We start from the raw sequence: 24,971 nt of genomic DNA on the forward strand, positions 1-24,971 counted from the left end.
GGGAAGAAGATGGTGAACTCCCAACTGTTTCAAAAGAAGGTGTGATCTTGACTCCAAGGTATTTACATACTTATTGCGCGAGGCAAAGACAAAATTGAGGTCAATAATTTTTTTTTTGTGTGTGGGAATGGATATTACAGTACAGAGCTTCAGCCTTATCAAAATTAACTTTCAGGCCAGAGAATGCCTTAAAATCAGGGCCATTGGGATGGGAAGGGATGTAAGGGGGTTTGTGACTCCAAGCAAAAGGATTAACTTTTTACTGCTCATCACCCACTTTTATCCCAGAAATATTAGAATCAGTTCATACTAACCTGGTTAGGGGTTCCATAGTGAGTACAATAAGGTCTGGAGGTTGGGGGCACCTCTGTAGTGTCCCTTCCGAGGTAGAAATGGATCTTCTAGATGTGGAAGGTGGTGGAAGGGACTGAGTAAAGGCGTTTAAACATGTTTAGAAAAAGTCCTTGAACTTGAAAAGAATTAGTCCAGGAGAGCCTATCAAAAGCCTTTTCTATGCTTAGTCCCAAAAGCTCCATTAGTGTCTTTGTAGCATTAGAAACATGTATGAGATTCTAAACTTTCTTGATGTTGTTGGGGGCTTGGCAGGAAGGATTAAAACCTACCCGGTCCTTATGTATAATGGCTGACAAGACCATGTTTATTTCTTTAGCTAGAAAAGTGGTCAGGAGTTTATTATCACGATTTTGTAGGGATATTGGCCTGTAGTTTTTCAGGGTAGTGCGGTCCTTATTGAGTATAGGTATCACTGTTATTTAAGCCCCAAAGAAGTATGGTGGGGGGCTCTGCCCCTTGTGATTTCCTGGAAAAAGGCATGAAGGCTTAACCAAGAGGTGGTAGAGCGATCAGACCATCAGGTCTTTGGGCTTTATTGAGTTTCAGGCAGTCAACGGCTTTGGAGATGACCTCAGGGAATATTGGAGCATTGAGGATTTGAAGATGGGCCCCCGACACCTTGGGAGGGGAGGCCTGGGATAAAAAAAAACAATGCGTCAGGGACCATGATGTGTTGGCTCCTTTGGTATAGATTTTGTTGTAATATTCAGTAAAGATGTGGCACCTGTTGAATTGTGAAGCGTGTAAACTGTGTATAAGTTATGTGTGTTGCAAAGTTTCCTAGCTGAAAGGGTATGTAGTTTGTTAGCCTGTTAGCACCGAGCTTGGGTCCATTGAATAGCTTTTTCCGTTCGCTCGGAGAGGTGTAGGTCAATCTGTACCTTATTGTCCACTTTTTCTTTTGTTAGGGCTCTAGACCGTGCTAATTGTTTAGCAGCCTCTAGGTTGGATAGTCTCAGTTCAAGCAGGCAAATTTGAGCTGACTTGCTTTTTTCACATTCATTTCTGAATGACGTTCCTAGCAATGCATTTTTGCGGGTCATCCATAGGCACACAATGAGTGAGACAGAATCCGAGAAGAAAAAAAGGATGTTCCTCGATTTGGAGTCTTGGGGTCGAGTCCAAGCTCGACCAGGCACAAGGGATAAATCTTGTATTAACTTAATTAGGGATAAAGTAGGGCGAGCGCATAAGAGGGTATGTAATCACTGACTGCACTTGTATCGGTAGGGAATTATGCGAGAGTAGGAGTTCTCTTCAATGTTCTTTAGTAGCTGTGGAGCCAGCGAGCACCGAGCCAGCACCGATCGCGGGTGTTTTCGGCTGATCGCATGGGAGCCGCCATCTTTCTGAGGATTGTCCCTCCCCGTGACGTCATCGGGGAGCGGCGATCCGTCGCCATGGTAGCTTCGGGTCTCACGAAGACCTGAAGCTACTTCGGGTTAACCCATTCATTACAATGTGCTATCAGCATACTGCATACTGTAGTATGGCAGTATATGATAGGATCGTACAGACACCCTAGGGTTAAAGTACCCTAGGGAGTCTGAAAAAAAAAAAAAAAATTGACATAAATATAAATAAACAGTAAAAATCATGAACACATTAGGTATCTCCGCATCCAAAAATGCCCCATCTATCAAAATATAATATAATGGTTTTTCCCTGCGTTTAACCCCGTAATGAAAAATTGCGCCCAAAGTCGAAAATGGCACCTTTTTGCCATTTAAAAAAAAATTATATAAAAAGTGATCACAAGGTCGTACAGTCCTAAAAATGATAACATTGTAAATGTCATCAAAATCCGCAAAAATTTACACCACCCACAGCTCCATACACCAAAGTATGAAAAAGTTATTAGCGGCAGAAGACGGCAAAATCCCCCAAAAAATTTTTGTACAGGAGGTTTTCATTTTTTTAAATGTATGAAAACATTATAAAACCTATACAAATTTGGTAACCCTGTGATTGTACCGACCCAAAGAATAAAGTAGACCTGTCATTTGGGGCGCACAGGGAAATCCGTAAAATCCAAGCCCACAAGAATACGGCACGAATGCGTTTTTTTCCCAATTTCACTGCATTTGGAATTTGTTTCCCGCTTCCCAGTACACGTCATGGAATATTAAATATCACTATTTTGAAGTGCAATTTGTTGAGCAGAAAATAAGTCATCACAGAGCTCTGTACATGGAAAAATAAAAAAGTTACAGACTTTTGAATGTGGGGAGTGAAAAATGAAAACGCAAAAACGAAAAAGGACTGCGGCGGGAAGGGGTTAAGGGTAAGAGACAGGATTTTGGAAAAACTAAGGATAAGAAGAAAAGACTAAGCCAATAGGACTAACAGAGAAGTAATTACAACTGCCACAGAACATAATACAGTAGCCACTGGCCTGTGGGGCTCAATGACTGGCAGATTGCAGTCCGGATTGAGGATGGCGTTGGGGCAAGGTGGGCGGATCCTCCACCGGAATAACTTTCTACCTGCCTTCGGCCAGCGTGCGAACAGGGCATTGTTGGCTCTGTATATGGAACTGTAGAGAGAACGGGCATCCCCAGCGGTTGCGTACTCCTCCTCTTTGTGAGCGGTGTAGGGATATTCTCTTACGTAGAGTTGATGGTACTAAGTCCGCATAGTGCTGAACTGAGGCAGGGAAGATGCAGCACACAGTAACTGGTTCCTCAAATATGGGTCGTGCATCTTGAGAACAACATCTTGGAAGACAGGGGTTCAATGGTTTTGTGAGGGCCCTATGGATACGGTCTATTCGTAGATCGTGTGCTACCTGTGGCAAATGGGCAGTTAAAGGTTAAGGGCAGCATCACGTAGATTGGTGATGTACTCAGGTAGATTGCCCCTTCTGTTACGATTCTCTTCTAGTAATTCTACTTGTGTTTGCAACAGATCAAGTTTAGTTTTTTGGATTGTAAAGTCAACAGTACCATCAATCTTTTGTTCAAAATCAGTCGTTCTTTGCCCTAAGTCCTTAATCCAGACTGAGTTATTCGTAACAGAAGCCTAGAGCTCCGCTCTGAACATGGTCTGGATTTTATTGAAGGGTGCCGTGAAATCGCCAATCCAGGGGGCCATTCGGGGGTGCCATCTTACCCAGGACAGTCAGGACAGTGATCAGGCTTTGGTGTCTGCTTACAGTATGATGACGCCTGGGTTTTAGTGAATAAGTCAGTAATCGGACCCCTTGGAGACTATGGGGGTCATTTACTAAGGGCCCGAATTGCGCGATTCCGTCAGGTATGCAGACGATTTCCGGGTTTCATGCGACGGAAATCGGGGAGCGTGGCCGTCAGGGAACCTGACACGCACTTAACTGCACCAAGTAATAGAAGGTGAACTCCGACGGACTTCTGCGCAGCAGCGACACCTAGTGGATATCGGCGCACGGACCTTTGTAAATCCCAGCAGAACCTGAATCAGCGTCGGAGAACCCGCCGCTGGATCGCGACTGGACCGGGTAAGTAAATGTGCCCCTATCTGGTTTTTTAGCTGATTTTCTTGTTTTCCGTACATCTTGTTCTCACGAATAATAGGCAGGTGGTTGAAATTTGCACTGTCACTATCGCCTCTCACAGCTGGATCTGTGTGGCTTCGTTGAGAGGGCCCTTTAATTGCTTAAAGTCATGAGAGACCAGCGACTGCAGAATTAGTGCACAGGGTAGAATGAGGGGCTGGTCATCCCCAATGGGAAGAAGTTAGGGCTCAGTAGCTATACCGGGCTGCTAGAGGTGAAGACCTGGCAGTGTTTGGGCATAGGGGGGGCAGCACTGCACCTGGATCCCAGGGCTGTGGACCACTTTCCTATGTCAAGTGGCAGGAAGATATCACAGGGCAGGCCAGGGGGGCTGCAGTTAGATCTGGAAGTATGCCCTGGTAATTGTGGTACCCGCGGAGGTGCCACGGACGCGAAGGTCACTGAGGAGCAGGCTGGAGCCTTGTAGAAGTAAGGCCGGCTTCCTGGCATGATGAGAGGTGGAGCCTGGTGCTGAGAAGTTTGCAGAGGGCTCCTCAAATTATCTGGATGGGAAGCAGTGGTATCTGGGCTCTTTTGAGCGATCATGGTGGTCTGAAGTTCCCATCCGGCCGGAAGTACCTCGCAGCGGACCTCATAAGTGGTAAATCATCCCGTAGAAACTGTGAGGCTCCGCTCCAGGGGGAGTAGAAGATTCCCATTTCTAAAGATTTGATGATTTATTTTCTCGTTCACTTTCTCTCCATAGATGACTGTATGTTACTGACTGGCCGCTTTACTTCTGCTTTATAACTGGGGAAAAGGAAACTTCCAATATTGATTTTGTGACTTAATTTTTCAACAGATGAAAGTCCCCCCTCATCTCCTTGTGGTGAAGTAGAAGATAATCAGTCACATCTTTCCACAGAGGAGGGAAATCATGGAGATAAGAGGCAGTTTTCACGTCCGAAACGTGAGAAGCGTTTTATGCAGAAATTAAGTCTTGATCAACATCTCAGAACTCGCACATGGAAAAAGCCATTTTCATGTCCTGAATGTGGGAAACGTTTTAGCCTGAAATCACAGCTTGTGGTACATCGGAGAACTCACACAGGGGAGAAGCCATTTTCATGTACTGAATGTGGGAAATGTTTTAGCGTGAAAGAACAACTTGTTAAACATCAGAGGACTCACACTGGGGAAAAGCCATTTTTGTGTATTGAATGTGGGAAATGTTTTAGCGCGAAATCAAATCTTGTTGCACATCAGAGAACTCACACAGGGGAGAAGCCATTTTCATGTTCTGAATGTGAAAAATGTTTTAGAGAGAAATCTGGTCTTGTTAGACATCAGAGAACTCACACAGGGGAGAAGCCATTCTCATGCTTTGAGTGCGGGAGATGTTTCATTGATAAAATATCTCTTGTTAAACACCAGAGAATTCACACAGGAGAGAAGCCATTTTCATGCTTTGAGTGCGGAAAACGTTTCATTGATAAATCAAATCTTGTTACACACCAGAGAACTCACACAGGAGAGAAGCCATTTTCTTGAACAGAATGTGAAAGATGTCTTAAATACAAATCAAATATTATTGTACATCAGAGAATTCACACTGAAGAGAAGCCATTCTCATGAACTGAATATGAAAGTGTTTTATCCAGAAATCACATCTTGTTATACAGTGGAGAACTCACACAGGGAAGAAGTCAACCATTCTTACACTATGAATATTAGCAGTGTAGATCTGTGTTTTTTAAATTTTTCCTTAAATAAAGGGGTTCTTCCTAAAAACAATTCTGTATTGCGTCCCCACATATAGGGGCACATTTCCCGCTTCCCCCGCTGAGGTCCTCCATAGTTCACCATCTTCTTCCCGGTGCATGTAAGTGCTGATCTTGCGACACAATTTGGTTTTTAAATTCCGCGGTTTGTTCAAATCAGTCGGGTTTTCCGACGTCTACGCCCACCGATTTGTGTCGCATGCTGGCCGGCGCCGATGTACCACAGTCTGATCGCGTGCACCAAAAACTTGGGTCAATTAACGAAAATGCGGTGTTCAGACCCTTAGTAATTGTGCCCCATATTGTTCCTTGAGGGGCCAAGTTTTCAAAATGGTTCCTGGAGGCTTTTACTGTCCTACTATATTAGGGTCTCAGCACCTGTAATCTGTTCCAGCAAAATCCGCCCTCCAAGATCCAGTAGACTCTCCTTCCCTTCCGAGCCCCACCACCTACCCGCTTTTTTTGTAAAAGGATTTTTGCTTAGACGAGCCAATGTAAATACTTTCTATGAAACATCTGTGGTGGTAAGAACCTCAATATCAACACAGATAAATTCTCTTTGCAAAATAGGATCATTGGGGGGGGGGGGGGGTTGTCACTGTCTCGTAGCTCAAAGCTCTCCCAAAGCTCAATGGCTCCTTCCGTTCTGCTGTGGCCCCTAAAGTAGTGACATGTGGGGTATTGCTCTACTCGTAAGAAACTTCACAACAAAATCTGAGATGAAAATCGGGGGTTTCTATATTGGTAAGAAAATTAGGAAAATGTTCACCCTCTATAGAGAGCATCAGAGATCCATCACGAAGGGGAACAGCAGCCCCTGCCTCGTAGAACATATAGAGAAGGAGCAAGGGGGGGGGGGCCCAGGGGATAGAAAGGGTTAATTACACTGCATCAGGAGGAGATCGCTCAAAATGACTTCTGCAACGGGAGAGCAAATATATTATAAAGTTCGGTGCCCTGGGACCCTTGGGACTTGACGACCGTAACGAATTGAGTGTGTTCCTATGAGTCCGGTTGCTTTCTTTACTAGGGAACATATACAATTTTCTATTTTTGTTCCCCCTCCTTTTTGAGGTAGCTGCAGTCTGCTTTGCATAGAAATAGGGTGTTTATAGGTGCTGGTCGGAATAAAAGGGTGGGTGACAGGACGTGAAGTACATAGCATTGATGGGAGATCCCCTATACCAGTGATGGCGAACCTTTTAGAGATCGAGTGCCCAAAATGAGAGCCAAAAAACACTAGCTTTTCCCAAAGTGCCAACACGGCAATTTAGGCTGTAACAACCTTATTGCTACCAGAATTTTGGAGCTCCAATCCAACCCTGTCCACACCTTTTCACTCTTCGGACAGGACCAAATAGCAGGGCACTACTTGGACTGCCTGAGACTGCAGGAAGATGCAGTCAAACTCTGTGCCTGGGAGACAGCCCCTGTGCCCACAGAGAGGCCTCCGAGTGCCATCTCTGCCACCACTGCCCTATACTATGCAATTTGTTGTCTTAATATAAAAGATTACGCCCCCCCCCCCCCCACACCAGAATTAGTAGAGGTTAGTGCAAATAGCATTTATAGGGGCACATCTACTTACCCGTCCCGTCGCGATCCCCGAGATGCATTTTCCGACGAGGATTTGGAGCTGCCGCGATTCACTTAGACCCTGCGCCCGATATCCTGCATGTGTCACTTCCCCACTCAGTTCCGCCAGAGTTCACCTTCTTCTTCCTGGTGTATGTAAGCGCTAGGGCTTGTGACACAATTTTGAATGTTAAATCCTGCACTCCAAATCAGTCCGAATCAGTAGGATCATCCGACGACTCGCCCCCGATTTGTTCCTCGTTGCGCCAAAATCCAATTGCATGTGCAACATCCCTCACCGGGGCCTAGCCTTCTCCCGGGGCCTGGAGTCAGCCGGGGCCCGCAGTACCTGAGTGGCTGGCGGTTGCGGCCTAAGCACGCTAGTGTCACGGTGCTTGGTATGGGGAACCGGAGGGCTGTCCTACAGCCTGGCAGGTCTCCAGCAGGGTGGTGTTGGCAAGAAATGATGAGTGAGAGGCTGCTATAGCGGATCTCCCGGGGGCAACCCTTTGGTGTCTAGAGTATAAGTCTCTGTGTAGTGGACAGGGTGCCTGTGATGGTGACAGCTGTAGTAGCAGGGACCAGACGGAGGCAGAGGTTGAACAAAAACAACTTACAGTTCTTTATTGGAACCGACAGGAACCGCAGCAACGTGCCTTTAACAGAGTAGTGGAGTGCTGAGATGCAGTTGGAGGGAGCCACAGGATGTAGAGCGCCAGCCTGGATGCAGAGGGCAGGCTGGGAGGTAGCTGTGTCCTAAAAGGATGCTTCAGCTTGTCCTGGGTTGCTTCAGGTATCACCCTTGAAGGTAGGATGATACCCCTTTCCTCACTAAACTAGCTACTCCACTCTTCAGGCAGGGGCTAGGCTCTTCCTGCTCTGGTCTGGTGTGCTAGCTGTACGGAGTCTGTACTGGAGTAACTCCAGTCTGCTTCTGCAGACTCCTAGGTCTGACTGCTCTCTACAAGTCTTCTGAGAGAACTCACTTCTTCTGGAAGTTTCCTGACAGGGTCTTGTTACTCCCCCTGGTCAGGTGGTGGCTACTCCTCCAATTACATCTCCGCTTACATCTCAGCTCACAGAGACAAAGTATAACACCTGTGATTGGCTGACACATATGACATCACATAAAACAGTTACCAGGCAGGATCTACCACTGCAATGTTCCCCTGTGTCCTATAAGGGCTATGTAGTGTGATGTAGTGACATGCTGTGGGGCTGACTAGACCCTACACAAGCTGCAAGCTACATGGTGGGACGTATTCGCAACCACTCCTCTGCCTTGCATCAGCGAGGGTGTTGCACATGCAATAAAAAACCCTTTCTAAATGCGGCACACATCGGAAATCGTCGAATATTCCGACGATAGTGTGGTCCACGGACCCTTAGTAAATGAGCCCCATAGTGTTCCTTTTGTGATGTTTTTATTTCGGAAGAGTGGACTTCACGTTCCGGCATGGAACTACGCGCACAAGCCTCGCATCCTGGGAACTGTAGTCCACTTTTTTCGCTTTTACTAATCACCTGTTTTTCCATGTATCCAGCGTATGATTACTACGTGATGTTGATGATCGTCTTATTTATGCTGGATAACGATGTTTTATGAACTTTGCAGGTCCCGAGATACAGTGTTCAAAGTTTGGCTCCGCCCACCCGCGATCATGTGTATATATACGGTGACACGGAGGGGCAGAGCCATCGGCTTGAGAAAGCACCACAGTGCCCGAATCAGCCCCGTTCCTGAGGCTTGCCTAACTACCTCCTTGTATGCCTTGTTCAAATCTTCTGGAGTCGATGAGTGCCGTCTCTTTGCTCTACTTTATTGCTATTTCCCTTCTACATTGACTGAGCATGGCCAAAAAAAAGCCCTAAATACTGCGTGTGTGGGTCAAGGATAGTGCCCGCTAGAGATTTCTACTTCCAAATAGAACCTCCATTTTGTTTAAATTTTTGTTGTATGCTCAAAGGGTTAACAAGCTTACCAAAGGATGTTTTAATTAGTTTGAGGCCCAGTGAGTCAATCAAGTATTGGAACAGTATCTGAGATGTTATGTGTCTAACAATCATTGTAATGCATCGAGCTCCGTGTCTCCATTCATTCCCAATGGTCGTTTAATCCACGTTTTTTTGATTCACATCCACAGTTCTGTCCACTAATTCTCAGTCTGATACTTTTATTTCTATCCAAAGAACATTTTGGGCACAGAAAAATTTTTTGCCACATCACTCTATATCAAACCGGAGGTTTTTATTCAGGATAATACAAAATTTTATAATAAAAAAACAATACAACATGGTCTGTAGGACGCTCGCAACGTAAGCAGTAAAGCAATGTATGAGGCAGGTCACATGTGGATAATGCATCCAATAAAAGCTTCGATATGTATCAATGTTCAGCACGCGTCACTACTGACTGGTAATTGTTTCCTGGAAGGTATAAATAGTCTCTCTGATCTCTCCGACCTTTAAACATTTGACCTTTAAACGTTTGATATTCTTTTTCAGTTAATACAACATATATCTATGCAGATCTTACAATATTTGTCCATGAATGAAGGTGCAGATCTTACCCCTCTTCCTTTGGTATTGTGGATGTATAACATACAGTACCCCACTGTATTATTTGGAGAAAAGCCAACCTCCAAATCCTTGCATCAACGCTGAAACTGTGCTATCATGGTCAAAACTAAGCGCTGGCGTACGCGCACCTCGTGCTGCAAGATGTCCTTCGAATTGTCAGCGTAGGGGTGGCTCGAATATCGTTCAACACCGCTGAATGGAGCTCAATTCAAAATATTCAGGTAAGTTCAATGATGTCGTGGTTTTAGTTTGTATATAGAAGTGCAGAGAATTCAAATCGTGGAGGTTAAAGTGGTTTTCACACGAACTAAAGTTAGGCCCTATCAATGGGATAAGGCCTAACTTGCTTATCAGTGGGGATCTCGGTGCTGAGATCGCAAAAACGAAGGGTTCGTCGGACCCCTTGTCGCTCCGTCAGACTAATGGAGCAGACGCCCGAGCATGACCGTTCTGCTCCATTAATCTCTATGGAGCTGAACGGAGATCGATGAGCACGGCACTCGTGGAGCAGAACGGTCATGCGCAGCCGTCTGCTCCACTAGTCTGACGGAGCGACAGGGGGTCCAACAGACCACTCGTTTTCGCAATCTGTTGGGGTTTCAGCACTAAGACCCCTCACCGATCAGCAAGTTAGGCCCTATCCCGTGGTTATATTCACCAGCATTTGAAGGTTTATGGACGGGAAGGACGACAAGAAAGGAAATCCAACCATAGAAACAGGTAATATTCATAGTGTAATAAATATTAACATGGCTTCCCTCCCGTGTGAATTCTCTGATGTTTAACAAGATGTGATTTCTGACTAAAACAGTTACCACATTCAGTACATAGAAATGGCTTCTCCCCTGTGTGACATCTCTGATGTTGAGCAAGCCTTGAATTATCGCTAAAACATTTCCCACATTCAGTACATAAAAATGGTTTCTCCCCTGTGTGAATTCTCTGATGTTTATCAAGAATTGCTTTCAGGGTAAAACATTTCCCGCATTCTGGACATGAAAATGGCTTCTCCCCTGTGTGTATTCTCAGGTGCTTCACAAGATTTGATTTCAGGCTGAAATATTTCCCACATTCAGTACACAAATATGGCTTCTTCCCTGTGTGAGTTCTCTGATGTTCAAAAAGGTTTGATTTCTTACCAAAACATTTCCCACAAACTGGACAGGAAAATGGCTTCTCCCCCGTGTGACTTCTCTGATGCTGAATAAGCCTTGTATTATCACAGAAACATTTTCCACATTCACTACATAAAAATGGCTTCTCTCCTGTGTGAATTCTTTGATGCATAAGAAGATGTGGTTTCTGAGTAAAACATTTCTTACATTCCGGACATGAAAATGGCTTCTCCCCTGTATGAATTTTCTCATGTTCAACAAGAACTGATTTCAGGGTAAAACATTTTCCGCATTCAGGACATGAAAATGGCTTCTCTCCTGTGTGAGTTCTCAGATGTTTTACAAGCCTTGAATTATCGCTGAAACATTTTCCACATTCATTACATGAAAATGGCTTCTCCTCCGTGTGAATTCTATGATGTAAAACAAGATGTGATTTCTGAGTAAAACATTTCCCACATTCAGGACATGAAAATGGCTTCTCTCCTGTGTGAATTCTCTGATGTTTCACAAGATCTGATTTCTTACGAAAACATTTTTCACACTCAGTACATAAATACGGCTTCTCCCCTGTTTGATTTTTTTTTATATGTTGATTAAGACTTGATTTCTGGTTATAAGTTTTTTCACATTTTGAATATAAAAAGTTCTTTTCCTCTCTGTGACTTTGAAGATGAATGAGAAGATTTGATTCTTGACTAAAACTCTTCTCACATTTTGGACATGAAAACTTCCTCTTATCCCCATGATTTCCCTCCTCTGTGGAAAGATGTGACTGATGATCTTCTACTTCACCACAAGGAGATGAGGGGGGACGTCCATGGGAACCTCTTGTACTTTCATCTGTTGGAAAATAAAGTCAAGAAATCAATATTGGAAGTTTCCTTTTTCTAGTTACAAGCAGAAGTAAAGCAGCCAGTCAGTAACATACAGTCATCTATGGAGAAAAAAAAATCACATATTTTAATTCAAAATATAATAACTAATAATATATAACAAAATATAAAATCTAATTATCAAAAGTAATCAAAAATCCTTAGAAACTGTAAAATTCTACTTCCAAGACATAAGAGGGTTGTGTAACCAGTAGATTCTCATCGCACCGTGGAGTGGAGCCTAGAAGTCCAAGGGCCTGCGGCTATTTCTCACTTTTGACAGCCATTTTGTTGTTTCCAATCCAATGTGACATTTTGGAGGGCAATGAGGTCAGATACCGTCAGCTATCAGTGGACTGAAGATCATAGATCAGACGGCTTTGTTCTTTTTAAATGGATTGGACTACAGTAAAAAAAAATACTAAAAGTTGTGGTCTAGCTCCGAGGAACATGTTCCTGTATCCCCACAATCCGGCAAGGCGAAACGTCCGTATAAACAGTATATACCCCTTAGCCTGCGGTGGCCATGAAGCTCCTGAGACTCACCTGGCACCAGCTCAATGAAAAGGGGAGGCTCAAGGAGGTCCACAGCTGGAGGATCGCAGTCTTTGGTCATGGAGCAACTGCTGGCAGAAACACGCTTTGAGGTGCCATCTTCTGCTACAACAGTTTCAGGTCGGAGCACAACCACACCACCTGAGGCCCCATCACAGGACTACACAGCTTTCTTAAGACCCCTGCACACTGTGAGTTCTTGGGAACCAGATTTTGAGAGCCCTTCTCAGGAGGGTAGAATGAGGAAATTGTCTAACATAACCTTCATGGAGTGTGACATTCCAATTTATGCAGTAATTTCTCCTTCAACCATCCAAGGACCTTACACCTACGTCAAGTTCTGCAGAAACGTTCCATACCCTGTAGGTGGGAATGCACTTTCAAGCTCTTCTTCCAATACAAGAAGCATTCCAGTAGGAGAACAACTTCTTGCCAAGCTCAACCTGCTTCCTCCATCTTTGCCACAGTCACCACCAAGAGAGTCAACTACATCTCCGCCCTTGTTCAAACTGTGGAGACCTCAGAAGAAACACACAGCTACAGATTTACGACCCTCTGTGTCACTGCAAGACCTGGACCAAGGCCTGTATAGAACCTGTTACCATGTCTTATATGATAGAGTTGGAGACTATTTCCATAGTCTAGTGGTTCATTAACTCGCCGTAGTAGTTTGCCCGGTGAACCAATGTTGGTCTTTTACCGGTTGATCTTTAACTTTTTGAATTTGCCTATGTTTATGATAGGAGCCTCTCGGCCTTCTCCTTATTGGATAAGGGGAGTAATCTATCAAAATTTTGGCCTTTCGTAGGATTCACTGTGGAACAGGAGTCGTTCTTATATGATTGTTATCACGGAGATCATGATTGAAGTATCGTTCTCTTTGGAATTATTAGTAGATGTGATTTCTTAACTTTTCTACTGCTGCAACCTAGATTTTGCCGTTGGCCCGCAACTCAACTTTTTCGCTATATTGTGAAGAATAGGTTTTAGGACCCTTACAACATTTCTTGTTCGTTATGACTTCTCACTTATAAAAATCTTTATGTCCCTGTGTTCTTATTTTCCCGGTCTTCCCAGTACACGGCATGGAATATGGAAAACTGTCGCGAGGAAGGGCTATTTGTTACAGAGAAAACAAGCCTCATGCAGCTCTGTACAAAATAATTAAAAAAAAAAGTTATAGATTTTTTAAAAAGGGAAACAAAAAATAGAAACACAAAAATGAAAAAGGGCATCGGTGGGAAGGGGTTAAACGGATGAGGGCTTTTTTTTTTCATTTTCAGATAAGTTCTGACCTTTACTCTGCTGAGTTTTCAGAGATCGGGATTGTAGAAATCGTCTCAGCCGATCCACAAGTCGCCTATTTTTTTTTAATGATACAATTCGGTGACTTGTATCTTCCATCTTCCTGATTTGTATATGAATATTGAGTCGTTTCTTTGGATAATTCCAACCGAACGTTGTACAACCCTCCCACCCGCATCCGCACCCTCTCGCCCGCATGCACACCCTCTCGCCCGCATCCACACCCTCTCATCCGCATCCACACTCTCTCACCCGCATCCGTGTCTCCATCTTTATTTCCTGCGGCACAATCATTTCTGTAATGCGCTTTCTTTATACATTAATAGATGCCCCAAACTTTCCTTCAAAGTCACCCAAATAGCCAGAACATTGCAATGAATTACGTAAACAGATCATCATGTAGACAATTTTTAGTAATGATAAAGTTTGCTCTCCCATTGCTTGTCCCCCGTCCCTTTTGGCTTTTGTCACATTTGTCTCTGATCCTATATAAACCTGTTTTTTCACCTGTTTTTCTGCACCGGATGAAGACCTAGGTTCTGAGAAAAAACCACATAGGGGCCCACGGCAACCAAGCACATTCTTACTTTTAAGACAGCTTGATAAATCTGCCCCATAGTGCTAATAGCGAACCTTTCACCAGGAATGTCATTCTGAATACTGTCACTACTTTATTAAACTTTATTTCACATTACCTGGCTCCCTGCCAGCAGCGTGTGGCGAGTCCCGAAGGAGGGGTGAAAAGGCAGGTGCAGCCTCTCTCAGTCTCCTCTTGCATTCTTCTTTTCCTCCACACTCAACCAGCTCCCTCCACTCTTCCCCACATCCCAACATGTGCATTGAGCAGGCAGTGGAAGGAGGGGCAATCACCACATGCTGCTAACAGGGAGCCAGGTAATGTGAAATAAAGTTTTATATAGCAGTATTCAGAATGTTGACAAAGGCATTTTTATAATCAGAATAGTATAGGCCAGCGGTGGCGAACCTTTTAGAGACCGACTGCCCAAACATCAAAGAGAACCCACTTATTTATTGCAAAGTGTCAACATGGCTATTTAAGCAGTTACTTATAGCTCCCTGCTCTGTCCCAACTTTCCATTGTATCAGTGTCCTGATGACACCGATACAGTAGAAAGAATTTGGTGTATCATTGTAGCTTTCCTCCAGGGTACCCTGATCAATAAGAAACATTTGGGCCTGGATCCATAGCTCTAATGGTCACCCAGCTGTGTCAACACCTTCTCTCTCCTCCAGAAGCCTCAGGTCCAGGATGTGTATTAAATAGAACAGAGCATGGTATGTCCTGGTTTCCTTGGACTGTAGGTGGAGGCCTTGAGTCCTGTCTAGCAAACTCTGGGCTGGGATGACGGCCTGGGTGCCCACAGAAATTGCTCTGAGTGCCAGCTCTGGCACCCATGCCATAGGTTCGCCACCACTGGTATAGGCCATTACCTGTCAGCAGCTACAAATGATATTCCTGTCAGCGGCTACAAATGATTTAAAGTGACAGGTTCACTTTAAATGAAATAGAATTCAATTGATTTCAAGTCGTTTCTACCACATCGGTGTCCTTTACCTGTAGAAATCAATGTACTGAGATAAATAGTGGGGTGGGTTCTCTTAAATATATTTGAGGAGCTGCACAGGAAGAGGATCCTCTCTATAGGATATAACACACAATGCGCTGCTGACAGGGACAGGTGACATGTTACATGTACAAGTTACATTAGAAGACATTTGTTGTGAGATCATGAGACAAATTTTACTGAATTGGTCATTATATACAGATTTGAAGAGCGCTACGGAATTTGATGGCGCTATGTAAAAATAATTATTATTTTTCAAGATGATTGGCCTGTCTGCCAATGTCACTTAGCTTTTACATAACACCAAGGCTTCAGGCCACAGCAGAGGGAAATACAATCTAACCATGGGAATCTACACTGGTAATGATCACAGTGTAATACATGTTAACATGGCTTCTCTCCTGTGTGAGTTCTCCAGTGTTTAAAAAGCCCTGAATTATCACCGAAACGTTTTCCACATTCATTACATGAAAATGGCTTCTCCCCTGTGTGAGTTCTCTGATGCTGAACAAGAGATGATTGCTGGGTAAAACACTTTTCACATTCATTACATGCAAATGCCTTCTTCCCAGTATGAGTTCTCCGGTGTTTAAAAAGTCCTGAATAATCGCTAAAACATTTTTCACATTCATTACATGAAAATGGTTTCTCCCCTGTGTGAATTCTCTGGTGTTTAACAAGCCTTGAATTATCGCCGAAACATTTTCCACATTCGTTACATAGAAATGGCTTCTCTCCTGTGTGAATTCTCTGATGTACAACAAGATGTGATTTATGAGTAAAACATTTCCCACATTCCGGACATGAAAATGGCCTTTCCCCTGTGTGAATTCTCTCATGTATAACTAGATGTGATTTCTGAGTAAAACATTTCCCACATTCGAGACATGAAAATGGCTTCTCTCCTGTGTGAGTTCTGAGATGTTTAACAAGCTTTGAATTATAGCTGAAACATTTTCCACATTCGTTACATAAAAAGGGCTTCTCTCCTGGGTTGATTTTTACATGTCGATCATGACTTGATTTCTGGATATAATTTTTCTCACATTTTGAACACGAAAAGTTCTTTCCCTTTCGATAACTTTGGCGATGAATGAGAAGATTTGAATCTTGACTAAAAGACTTCTCACATTCCGGACATGAAAACTGCCTCTTATCTCCATGATTTCCCTCCTCTGTGGAAAGATGGGATTGATCATATTTTACTTCACCACAAGGAGATGAGGGGGGACGTCCATGGGAACCTTTTTCATCTCCTGAAAGATACAGTCAAGAAATCAATATTGGAAGTTTCCTTTTCCGAGTTCTGAGTAGAAGTAAAGCGACGGGTCAGTAACATGAGAAAGATCATGAATATTAATCGGAAATATAATCCATTGACATATAATTCAATTCAAATCCAATTATTAAAAAATATAATCCTATCCTTAGAAACAGGACTTCCAAGTTTTAAGAGGGTTGTCTAACAGGAGATGCCCATTCCAGGCTGGAGCAGAACCTAGAAATCCTAGAACACCAGTAAAACGAGTGGTAGAAGCCCCGGGCAGCCGTATATCCAGGATAACTGTACTACTATACAGCTACTAGGGACGGGCGTTTAGTGGATTTCTTGTCTGTTATAACAAGTTAGAATTGCGGAAGTGATTTGGCTCCCCTCCTGCAGTCTGTGTCTGATCCTCGCTGTTGGTCTCCTCCTCATGGCTGCCGGCAGGTCTTCCTACTTCAGTCACCCGCTGGGGCAGCAGGAGAGTTGTGGTGTAATCTTCTGCAGTTTCCTCTCCAGGCCCAGTCCTATAGCACCACCGAGAGTTTGTGGACATTTAGTATTTGAATAACATCAATCCAGTCATTGTTTCTCTGTATAATCAGCACAGGCCTTATTTCATATTCATGAAGGACCATGTGCCGCTCAACAAGGTCACATCACTATGGAGCGGCTCTGCAGGGTTTCTAAAATGGAGTGAGCTCCCGACCTGAACTCAATGAAAATCTATGGGATCAGCTCTGTACCACAGAAACTCAATGAATTGAAGGCCCCCTTCAACAAGAGTGGGGGCCACCTTAGCAGATAATTAGTCAACTTGTGGACAGAGTAATACATAATTAACAGATGTATTCTTGAGACTGTGGGGGTGCACCCACCACTGTTGTTACCGTTCCTTGTAAGAAATTGTTTGAGATGATTTTGATGTTTTTCACCCCCTTAGAAGTAAATAGGATCAGCTAACTATTGTTTTTACAGGGTGTAAAGGTTTAGGAGAGGGCACAGGTAGTAAGAGAGATTGGCCTATGTAACCTACAGCATGACACAGCACTTGCTCACAACCCCAAAAGTTTGAGAGATCCCTTTACATAAAGTAGGTTACATATGATATACACAGACACCACCCCCTGGACGCACAGATTCAGGGAGTGATAGAGGGACATGGGACGAGGAGCTAACGGCAGAGCCGGCAAAGAACCGAAGTGGAACATTGTAGAGAACCGGTCTGTGACCACCCAGATGATAGTATTACCAGAAGATCCCTAATATAGTTCATGGCCACATCAGTCCACAGGCAGCTGGGTATCGGCAGTGGCTGAGGCAGACCTGCTGGCTTGAAGGAGTGCAGTAACTAACAAAGTCTCGTACTTCCTTGACCAGACCTGACCACCAGTAGAAACGAGAGATGAGAGCGTCAGATCCCTGCACTCCATGGTGGCCAGCCACACAAGAGCAATGTCCCTAGGTTAATTTCTTCTTTCGAAGAGCAGGTCAGGCATAGGTCTTCCCGGGAGGAATCTTCCCTAGATCCACAGGAGCGGCAACAACAAGCCATTCAGGAGGAACAATATGTCAAGGAGCTGTTTCTTCCCAAATTATGTCGGAGGCACGAGAAAGGGCATCGGTCTTGACATTCGTCTCAGCTGGACAGAAATGGATCAGGAAGTTAAAACAAGAGAAGAAGAGGGACAAAGCAGAAGGTCAGGAGAGGCCGCAGAGAATCAGGAACAGAATCAAGGTCACAGGAACAAACGACTGGGAAGCTTTTTCTCAAGGCTCAAAGATCCGGCAGGGGACACAGGAAGGGGCCGGCAATTAATGACGGCAGGCTGCTGGCTAGCGCCAATCATCGTGGCGCTGGCACTTTAAATCTTACAGAGCTGACGTGCGCCCTAGGAGAGGGGGGGGATGTGCGCTGGAGCGTGGGGACCGTTGCTAGAGCGAGGAAAGGTAAATGAGGTTGCAGCCAGGATCCAGGGGCACATGGAGGCACACAGGGAAAATGACCTGGGAAATGAGTCGCAGGAACACCCATCACAATATCTAGTCTGGCAAAGGTTTCACATTCCTCACTTCTGAACCTTTGAGGTCAGGACCCCTGTGGTTCAACAGGTGATATTGAGTAGGATCTTGCATAAGGCTCTTGCTATATACTTTACAACCCCTTGCATTAACTTCAGTGAAATAGAGCTCTGTCATCCAATAGTCTGCAACCATAGATATAAGCCTGGTCAAAAACAAGAATGTATTGGGCAAGAAACATAGACAGACATCCAAACTGCAGGTGTTGGTACATGCATGTTAACAGATAAACCATAAGTCAGATGTGTTGCACCACTGGGAGATGACTGGGTAGACCAGTTGCAGGTTTTTTTGACATGATGATGGTCACTATAATGTCCCCCAGAAGTCAAAATTAACAAAACTACCAGAACCTACACTAGGTCGGACTCCTCAATGCAAGATCAAAGAACAGCCTTATGGGTGCCAAGAAGACCTGGCTTCTATGCTTTCCTGGGGAGTTCTCCATGTCTCCATATCCGAGGGTTTCAATACAAACAGAGACCCAGGTGGTCCCAAATGAGCGTCAAAATGATTTAACCCTGTTTTTGACAAGAATCACCGTTGGGTTCTCTCATGAGTGCTAAGTTACTGAGTTACTAAGTTACCCGACAGCCGTAGTTGGATCTTTCTCCGTGCACCAGAGGAGTTTCAAGAGCTCTATTATCCGGTGGAAGTTCCTAGGTTGGGTGAGCTGGCGTTTTTTTCTACCTTGTATAGTTATCTTTCTATATGAAGCTGGTGGTCCTTTGTTCCGCTCCCCAAATTTCAGAAATATAGATATGGTGTGTGACGAATTGAGGGGATTGTGGACCATCTCCATGTGAAGTGGCACTATCCAAATAGGGCAACAGATACTGCAGGTCCCGAACAATCACCAGTCATTAATATAAAAATTGTAAAGGCCACTGGCCAGTCTTCAGTGCCTAGAATGCAGTCTCAAAGTTATTTCTCTAATCGACTGCAGAGGGTGCGTGTTTTTTGTGAGGTGTGTCAGGGTCTTTGCCAGGGTGCTGTAGTAGAGAAACCCAGCCAACTAACCATCATGGTGACTGTAACAGAATGACCCCCCTGTAATTCATGCAGAACCATGTGGTCCGGTCTTTCTTCGGGTCAAGTACTACAGGCAAGGCCCATACGCAGTTGGGTGCTTGAATGACCCCAAGCTTTAGCGCCTCTAGATGTGTTGCTGTACCTCCAGCTAGATCTTATTCGCTGAATCAGTGGTAAGGGGGAGGGATTTCCAGGAGCCACTTGATGTGTGGCTCTATTGTTCATGTATTCTCCATCTTGTCTCTACATCCCATATAATAACGTCCTGCAAGCCATCTGTGAAGACACCAGTGAATTCCACAGTTGTCTGCGGACGGTTTATTCAATACAGTACAACTTTATTTATCCCCTGGTTTAGGGAAATTGATTGTACGAATGATCCAGGCAAGTGTCCATGGAATACAAAAATACTGAGCAGGTATGGGGGTTACCCATGCTTTTCGTCCTTGTGGACAATGTTCTGTTGTACAGTTCAATTGTTTTGTGGATAAAAGTTATCTAAAACAGATTCTTCTTAAAGGAAATGCTCTTTCTAGCTGAGAAAGCAATCTCAATCAGATGGATGGGGGATCACAGTCCCTCTAACGTTCAATGGAAGAAACTTGTTAATAATACAATTCCAAATAAGACGGTCCTGTATAAAGACGAGAAGGTCCCGAAAGACTACACAAAATCTTGGATGACTAGTGCGACTCTCCTCTAACCTCTTTCTCATTCTCCGATATTTCCTCTGTATCTTCTTGAACAATCAGTGTTAAAGACCCATCCCGCCTAATTGTGTAAGTCCGGTGTCGGAGCCTCTACTCGACTACCCAATGGTGTAAACTGGATAAGTTCTCTCTCCCTATGTTTCAACAAATTTAAGCCTGTGCAACACTAATTCCCTAAGTCTTTTTTCTTTTGTCTTTTTATCCCTTATTTTCTTTTTGTTCATTTATTCCTAATATTATTGTTCTGTCATTGTTTGTACTGTACTCTCTCTGCTGCTGTAACACTGTGAATTTCCCCACTGTGGACTAATAAAGGATTATCTTATCTTATTTTTTAATGTACTATTCTTGCTCATTTAGATGGTCTACTCAAAGGAGTTTCACTGATCTAATAACATTCCTCCACATCTGGGAATAGACTGATCCGACCAACCGGAGGAGGAAACCAGAGACAGATGAGCCGGTGTCTATGTCATCTCCATCTCCTCCCCCGGATGTGACCTCTCCCTGCAATGTATAAGGGAAGAATAACCCACAAGATACATGAAAGGCTCTTACCCTCCTCTGTCACTGATGAGGGGATTTCCTCTCCGCTCCTCCTTCCACCACAACTTTCCTGGAAAGATCCAACATGAAGGACCTGAGAAAACAAGGAAATGTCTCCAGAGATTCTCTTATATCCAAGTGATGGACAGAAACCTCCAGAACCAGGAACTAAGGGAATAATCTCCTGCAGGAGGAGACGGGATCCACATTCATCCCAATATTTTACACATCAACATCAATGTTCCGGTTATATTACTGCATAACCCGATGTGACCCGATCCTGAGGTGGAGACTCATGGACACCAGGGAGAAGATTATTCCCTTCTCCTGCTCTTCTACCATTTGTAGTTATAATAATAATAATAATAATTCTTTATTTATATAGCGCACACAGGTTACGCAGCGCTGCACAAGCATGTCAAATTGGTCCCTGTCCCCATGGGGCTCACAATCTAAACAGCCTAACAGTATGTTTTTGAAGTGTGGGAGGAAACCGGAGCACCCGGAGGAAACCCACGCAAACACGGAGAGAACATACAAACTCTTTGCAGATGTTGACCTGAGTGGGATTCGAACCCAGGACTCCAGTGCTGCAAGGCAGAAGTGCTACTCACTCCGCCACCGTGCCGCCCCAGTTATGTCCGACCAACATCTCCCCATAGACCCTCCACCCACTGCTGCTGGAGAAGGTCAGTAGCTTCATTACATCCATCTATAGAGGATTCACAGGAACCTCAGCTCCATCTACCTGATGATCCAGTGGGACGTTCTCCTCCGGTTCCTCTTTGATATCTACGGAATCTTCAGGACTGGGACATCTCTCTGGTTCCTGTGTAATATCTCGGGAATCTCCAGGACTGGGACATCTCTCTGGTTCCTGTGTAATATCTCGGGAATCTCCAGGACTGGGACATCTCTCTGGTGGATTTCTCTGACTGGATCCATCTATAGGAAATATACACAGTGACTGATACATTGTCTATATGTGATGATGAGATGATGGAGGAGGTGACCTCACACCTGCTCTGTCCTCTATAATCAGGAAGGTCTCCTCTTACCTGGTGATGTGAGGGGCTGGTGGTCCTCCATCATGATGTCCTTGTACTGGTCCTTGTGTCCTTCTATATACTCCCACTCCTCCATGGAGAAATAGACAGTGACGTCCTGACACCTTATAGGAACCTGACACCCACAATGACACAGTCATCACCCAGACCCCTCCCTTGTGTTATTGTACAATGTCCCAGCATTCCCGGCAGCGCTCACCTCTCCGCTCAGCAGCTCAGTGATCCTGGAGGTAAGTTCTAGGATCTTCTGCTCATGTATCAGTGAATGAGGTGGAGGCTCGGTGATGGGGCTCTGGGTCCATCCTCCTGACACACGGGGGGTCACACACTCACCAGACGACTTCTTCACTACTGTGTAATCCTGTGTATGGGGAGACACTGATCACTACATAGATCCTAAGAATCCTTCACCTCTCCAGTCATTTCCCGCTGTTATTCCTAGAGATAAGAGCCGTGTCCTGGGAGACTCTCACCTCTCCGGTTATCAAGGAGATCATCTCCAGGGTGAGCTCCAGGATCCTGGCCGCCATCTGCTCTCTGTCCTTCTCCCGGATCCCTGGTGGATCATTGATGGAAAGGATCATCTTTAGGAGAAACCTCTGGGAGTCCTGGATCTATAGAACCTGAGGAAACATGACAAGAACTAAGAGCAAACTCTATATGAAGCAATTGTGTCCATGACATGTGTGATGTGACAGATGGGGATTCTCCAGGACCTCTCCGGGCAGACAAGGGCGGGGCCTCCTGCTCACTATCCACTAGTCATGTGACCCTTGGAGTGTAATGTTACTGAAGGGGCGGGGCCTCCCGGATGTACATGTGTATAGAGTGGTGGACGAAGGACCTGTGATGATGTCATAGAACAAGTTTTTTTTTTTTTACTGAAAAGAGCTTTATTCAAAATATTTGCACACAACTTGCAGACAGTGGGGCACATTTACTAAGAATGTAGGAAACTGCCCTTAAAGTGCTTGGCCACTGAACATAGTCGATATGTCTTTTTCTCTGGGAAAGCCTCAAAAAGTCTTGGGTGTGCCGGGCTGGCACTTTCACAGTCTGTAGCACAGAGGCCACTATAGCAGATACTGGAGCACTTGGATATTTTTGACAGATGGATATAACCATAAGTAAAAAGGGTCACAATAGATTGTAAAGTTCTTGTTAAGCGGAGTCCATTGTCCACAGATCAGATTGCACCTTCTTCTTGCTGCATCTTCTGTTCTTCTCTAGCCACTTGTCTCCGCAGAACCTGTAGCATGTTAGGACTTACCATGGTAGAGGTTTCCTCAGCTGGTAACACAGTCATGGTGGCGACTAAGGGTACAGACGTCCTGGCAGCTTCCTTGGCCGCTCTATCTGCTATGTTAGTCCTTTGTGTTTCTGTTCACCTTGGTGTGTGTCTTGTTCTTGACAATAGCCACTACTGTTAGCTCTAGTAGCCTCTCCTAAGTATCTTGACCAGGTCTGCACTTTTCCCTAGGTGTCTGCTGCTGGTGTCATGAACGTGGTAGGTTTTCACATAGGGCTGTTATCACAAGCTGTTCCAAAGCAAACCTTGAATCTGTGTACATGCTATCTGTCTAACCCTTAGCTAAGGGACATACTTCTTCCAATACTTTCACCTCTGTTCCACTTCTTGTGCTAATATATAATGGAAGTGATTCTGTTTCCTATACCTGGTTCCTTTTTGTGTTGTGCAATGACAGCATATAACACGTTAATAACATTTGCTATAACAATACCTGGAACCACCCACAGAGAGTACAAGGTCAGAGATCAGAATCTGTGACACCGTCTCCTGGGACATATGGGCCACATAATCATGGTTTTCCATGAAAGAAAGAAATTTAATCAAGTACCGGGATCTTCTCCTCCTGCTCCAAAGCCAGTAAGTCGTCTGGATGTCTACAAGGTAAATAACCTGCTCAGAAATAAAAAGAGAACACATAGTACCCATTAGCACCGGGCTGCTGATAAGTGTTTGAGCCAGAATTCCCATCACTAACCGTGACCCAGCTGACAGCCCTTTATATCTGTGAGTGCGGGCAGCGGCCAATCAGCTGACTGACAACAATATTTTGCCTAGAAACAATATTTCCATTGCCCCAGCTGTTCACCAATAACATTTGACCTTACCTGCAGCGAATCAGCTCGCTGCGTTATCACAATATCTCTGACAGGAAAAAAGGCGGGAAAGATGAAACACAGTTTTACCTCATGAAGTAATTTTAACCCTTTCACTGCCAAATAAAATATAACATGATTAACTCAATCTTGCTAAGGGATCGTGCCGACATGTATCCTCTTCCCGAAACTCCCGTGTTCTCACCTTGGAGTGCGCTCTGTGTCAGTTCTGGTCAGTCTTCTGGGGTAGACATAATTGGAGGTTGTTCAATGTCCGGCCACAGCTCAACCAGAGGGACGCCGAAATGTTAGAGATATTTTTGGTGAGGGTCTCTGAACTCCTCTGTAGAGCTGTAGAGTGAATTCCATATTAGTGATGGATCAGTGAATCCAGTACAAGTAGTCCCCGGGTTACATACAAGATAGGTTCTTTAGGTTTGTTCTTAAAGGGAACCTACCACCACAAATCTACCTATAAAGGTAGATTGGGTGGTAGGTGGATCATTGGGACGTGAGGATAGCCCTTTTAAGGGCTAATCCTCACGTCCCTGCACTTTTTTGAGAACTTTAATTTGATATTTATTCAAATGTACTTATGTGGCTACCGGGGCGTGGAGTAGCCGCTTATGAGATTACACGAGGCGGCTACTCCACGCCCCGGTAGCCACTTTACTCCTCCTACTCACCCATCTTCGGCGCGCAGCTCCGCGTAGCTGCGCGCCCTCGTCCGGCGAGCCTGCCGTCTGCGCATGCGCAGAAGAGCAGGCCCGCGCCTGTTTCGGAGTTGTGACCGCGCAGGCGCGGGCCTGCTCTTCTGCGCATGCGCAGACGGCAGGCTCGCCGGACGAGGGCGCGCAGCTACGCGGAGCTGCGCGCCGAAGATGGGTGAGTAGGAGGAGTAAAGTGGCTACCGGGGCGTGGAGTAGCCGCCTCGTGTAATCTCATAAG

At 44.8% G+C, this 24,971-nt stretch overlaps 2 protein-coding genes and 1 pseudogene across 2 annotated transcripts; 1 reads left to right on the forward strand and 2 right to left on the reverse strand.

Annotated features, from left to right (window-relative positions):
* The window catches only part of LOC140116871 (uncharacterized), a 47,000-nt pseudogene extending 40,920 nt beyond the window's left edge, over positions 1 to 6,080 (forward strand).
* A 3,329-nt stretch (positions 6,081 to 9,409) lies between these two features.
* Positions 9,410 to 12,368, reverse strand: LOC140116872 (uncharacterized). The gene is made up of 2 exons (XM_072133305.1): positions 12,299 to 12,368; positions 9,410 to 11,720 (listed from the first exon to the last, which is right to left on the reverse strand). The coding sequence occupies exons 1-2, from the start codon at positions 12,366 to 12,368 to the stop codon at positions 10,507 to 10,509; spliced, it is 1,284 nt and encodes a 427-aa protein (XP_071989406.1). The 3' UTR covers positions 9,410 to 10,506.
* A 2,457-nt stretch (positions 12,369 to 14,825) lies between these two features.
* On the reverse strand, positions 14,826 to 17,895 carry LOC140116873 (uncharacterized). The gene is made up of 2 exons (XM_072133307.1): positions 17,850 to 17,895; positions 14,826 to 16,454 (listed from the first exon to the last, which is right to left on the reverse strand). The coding sequence occupies exons 1-2, from the start codon at positions 17,893 to 17,895 to the stop codon at positions 15,583 to 15,585; spliced, it is 918 nt and encodes a 305-aa protein (XP_071989408.1). The 3' UTR covers positions 14,826 to 15,582.
* Positions 17,896 to 24,971: the final 7,076 nt, after the last annotated feature.

Source organism: Engystomops pustulosus, chromosome 2 (assembly GCF_040894005.1).
Source record: "Engystomops pustulosus chromosome 2, aEngPut4.maternal, whole genome shotgun sequence".
In the NCBI taxonomy this organism is placed as follows: domain Eukaryota; kingdom Metazoa; phylum Chordata; class Amphibia; order Anura; family Leptodactylidae; genus Engystomops; species Engystomops pustulosus.

Bases quoted from the DNA above. Each gene is read 5' to 3' on its own strand.
- LOC140116873 (XM_072133307.1), bottom strand. From the start codon at position 17,895: ATGGAGTGCAGGGATCTGACGCTCTCATCTCTCGTTTCTACTGGTG. The intron at 16,455-17,849 runs GTCAGGTCTGGT...TGTATCTTTCAG, and splicing joins ATCTCTCGTTTCTACTGGTG to GAGATGAAAAAGGTTCCCAT.
- LOC140116872 (XM_072133305.1), bottom strand. From the start codon at position 12,368: ATGACCAAAGACTGCGATCCTCCAGCTGTGGACCTCCTTGAGCCTCCC. The intron at 11,721-12,298 runs GTGAGTCTCAGG...ATTTTCCAACAG, and splicing joins TTTCATTGAGCTGGTGCCAG to ATGAAAGTACAAGAGGTTCC.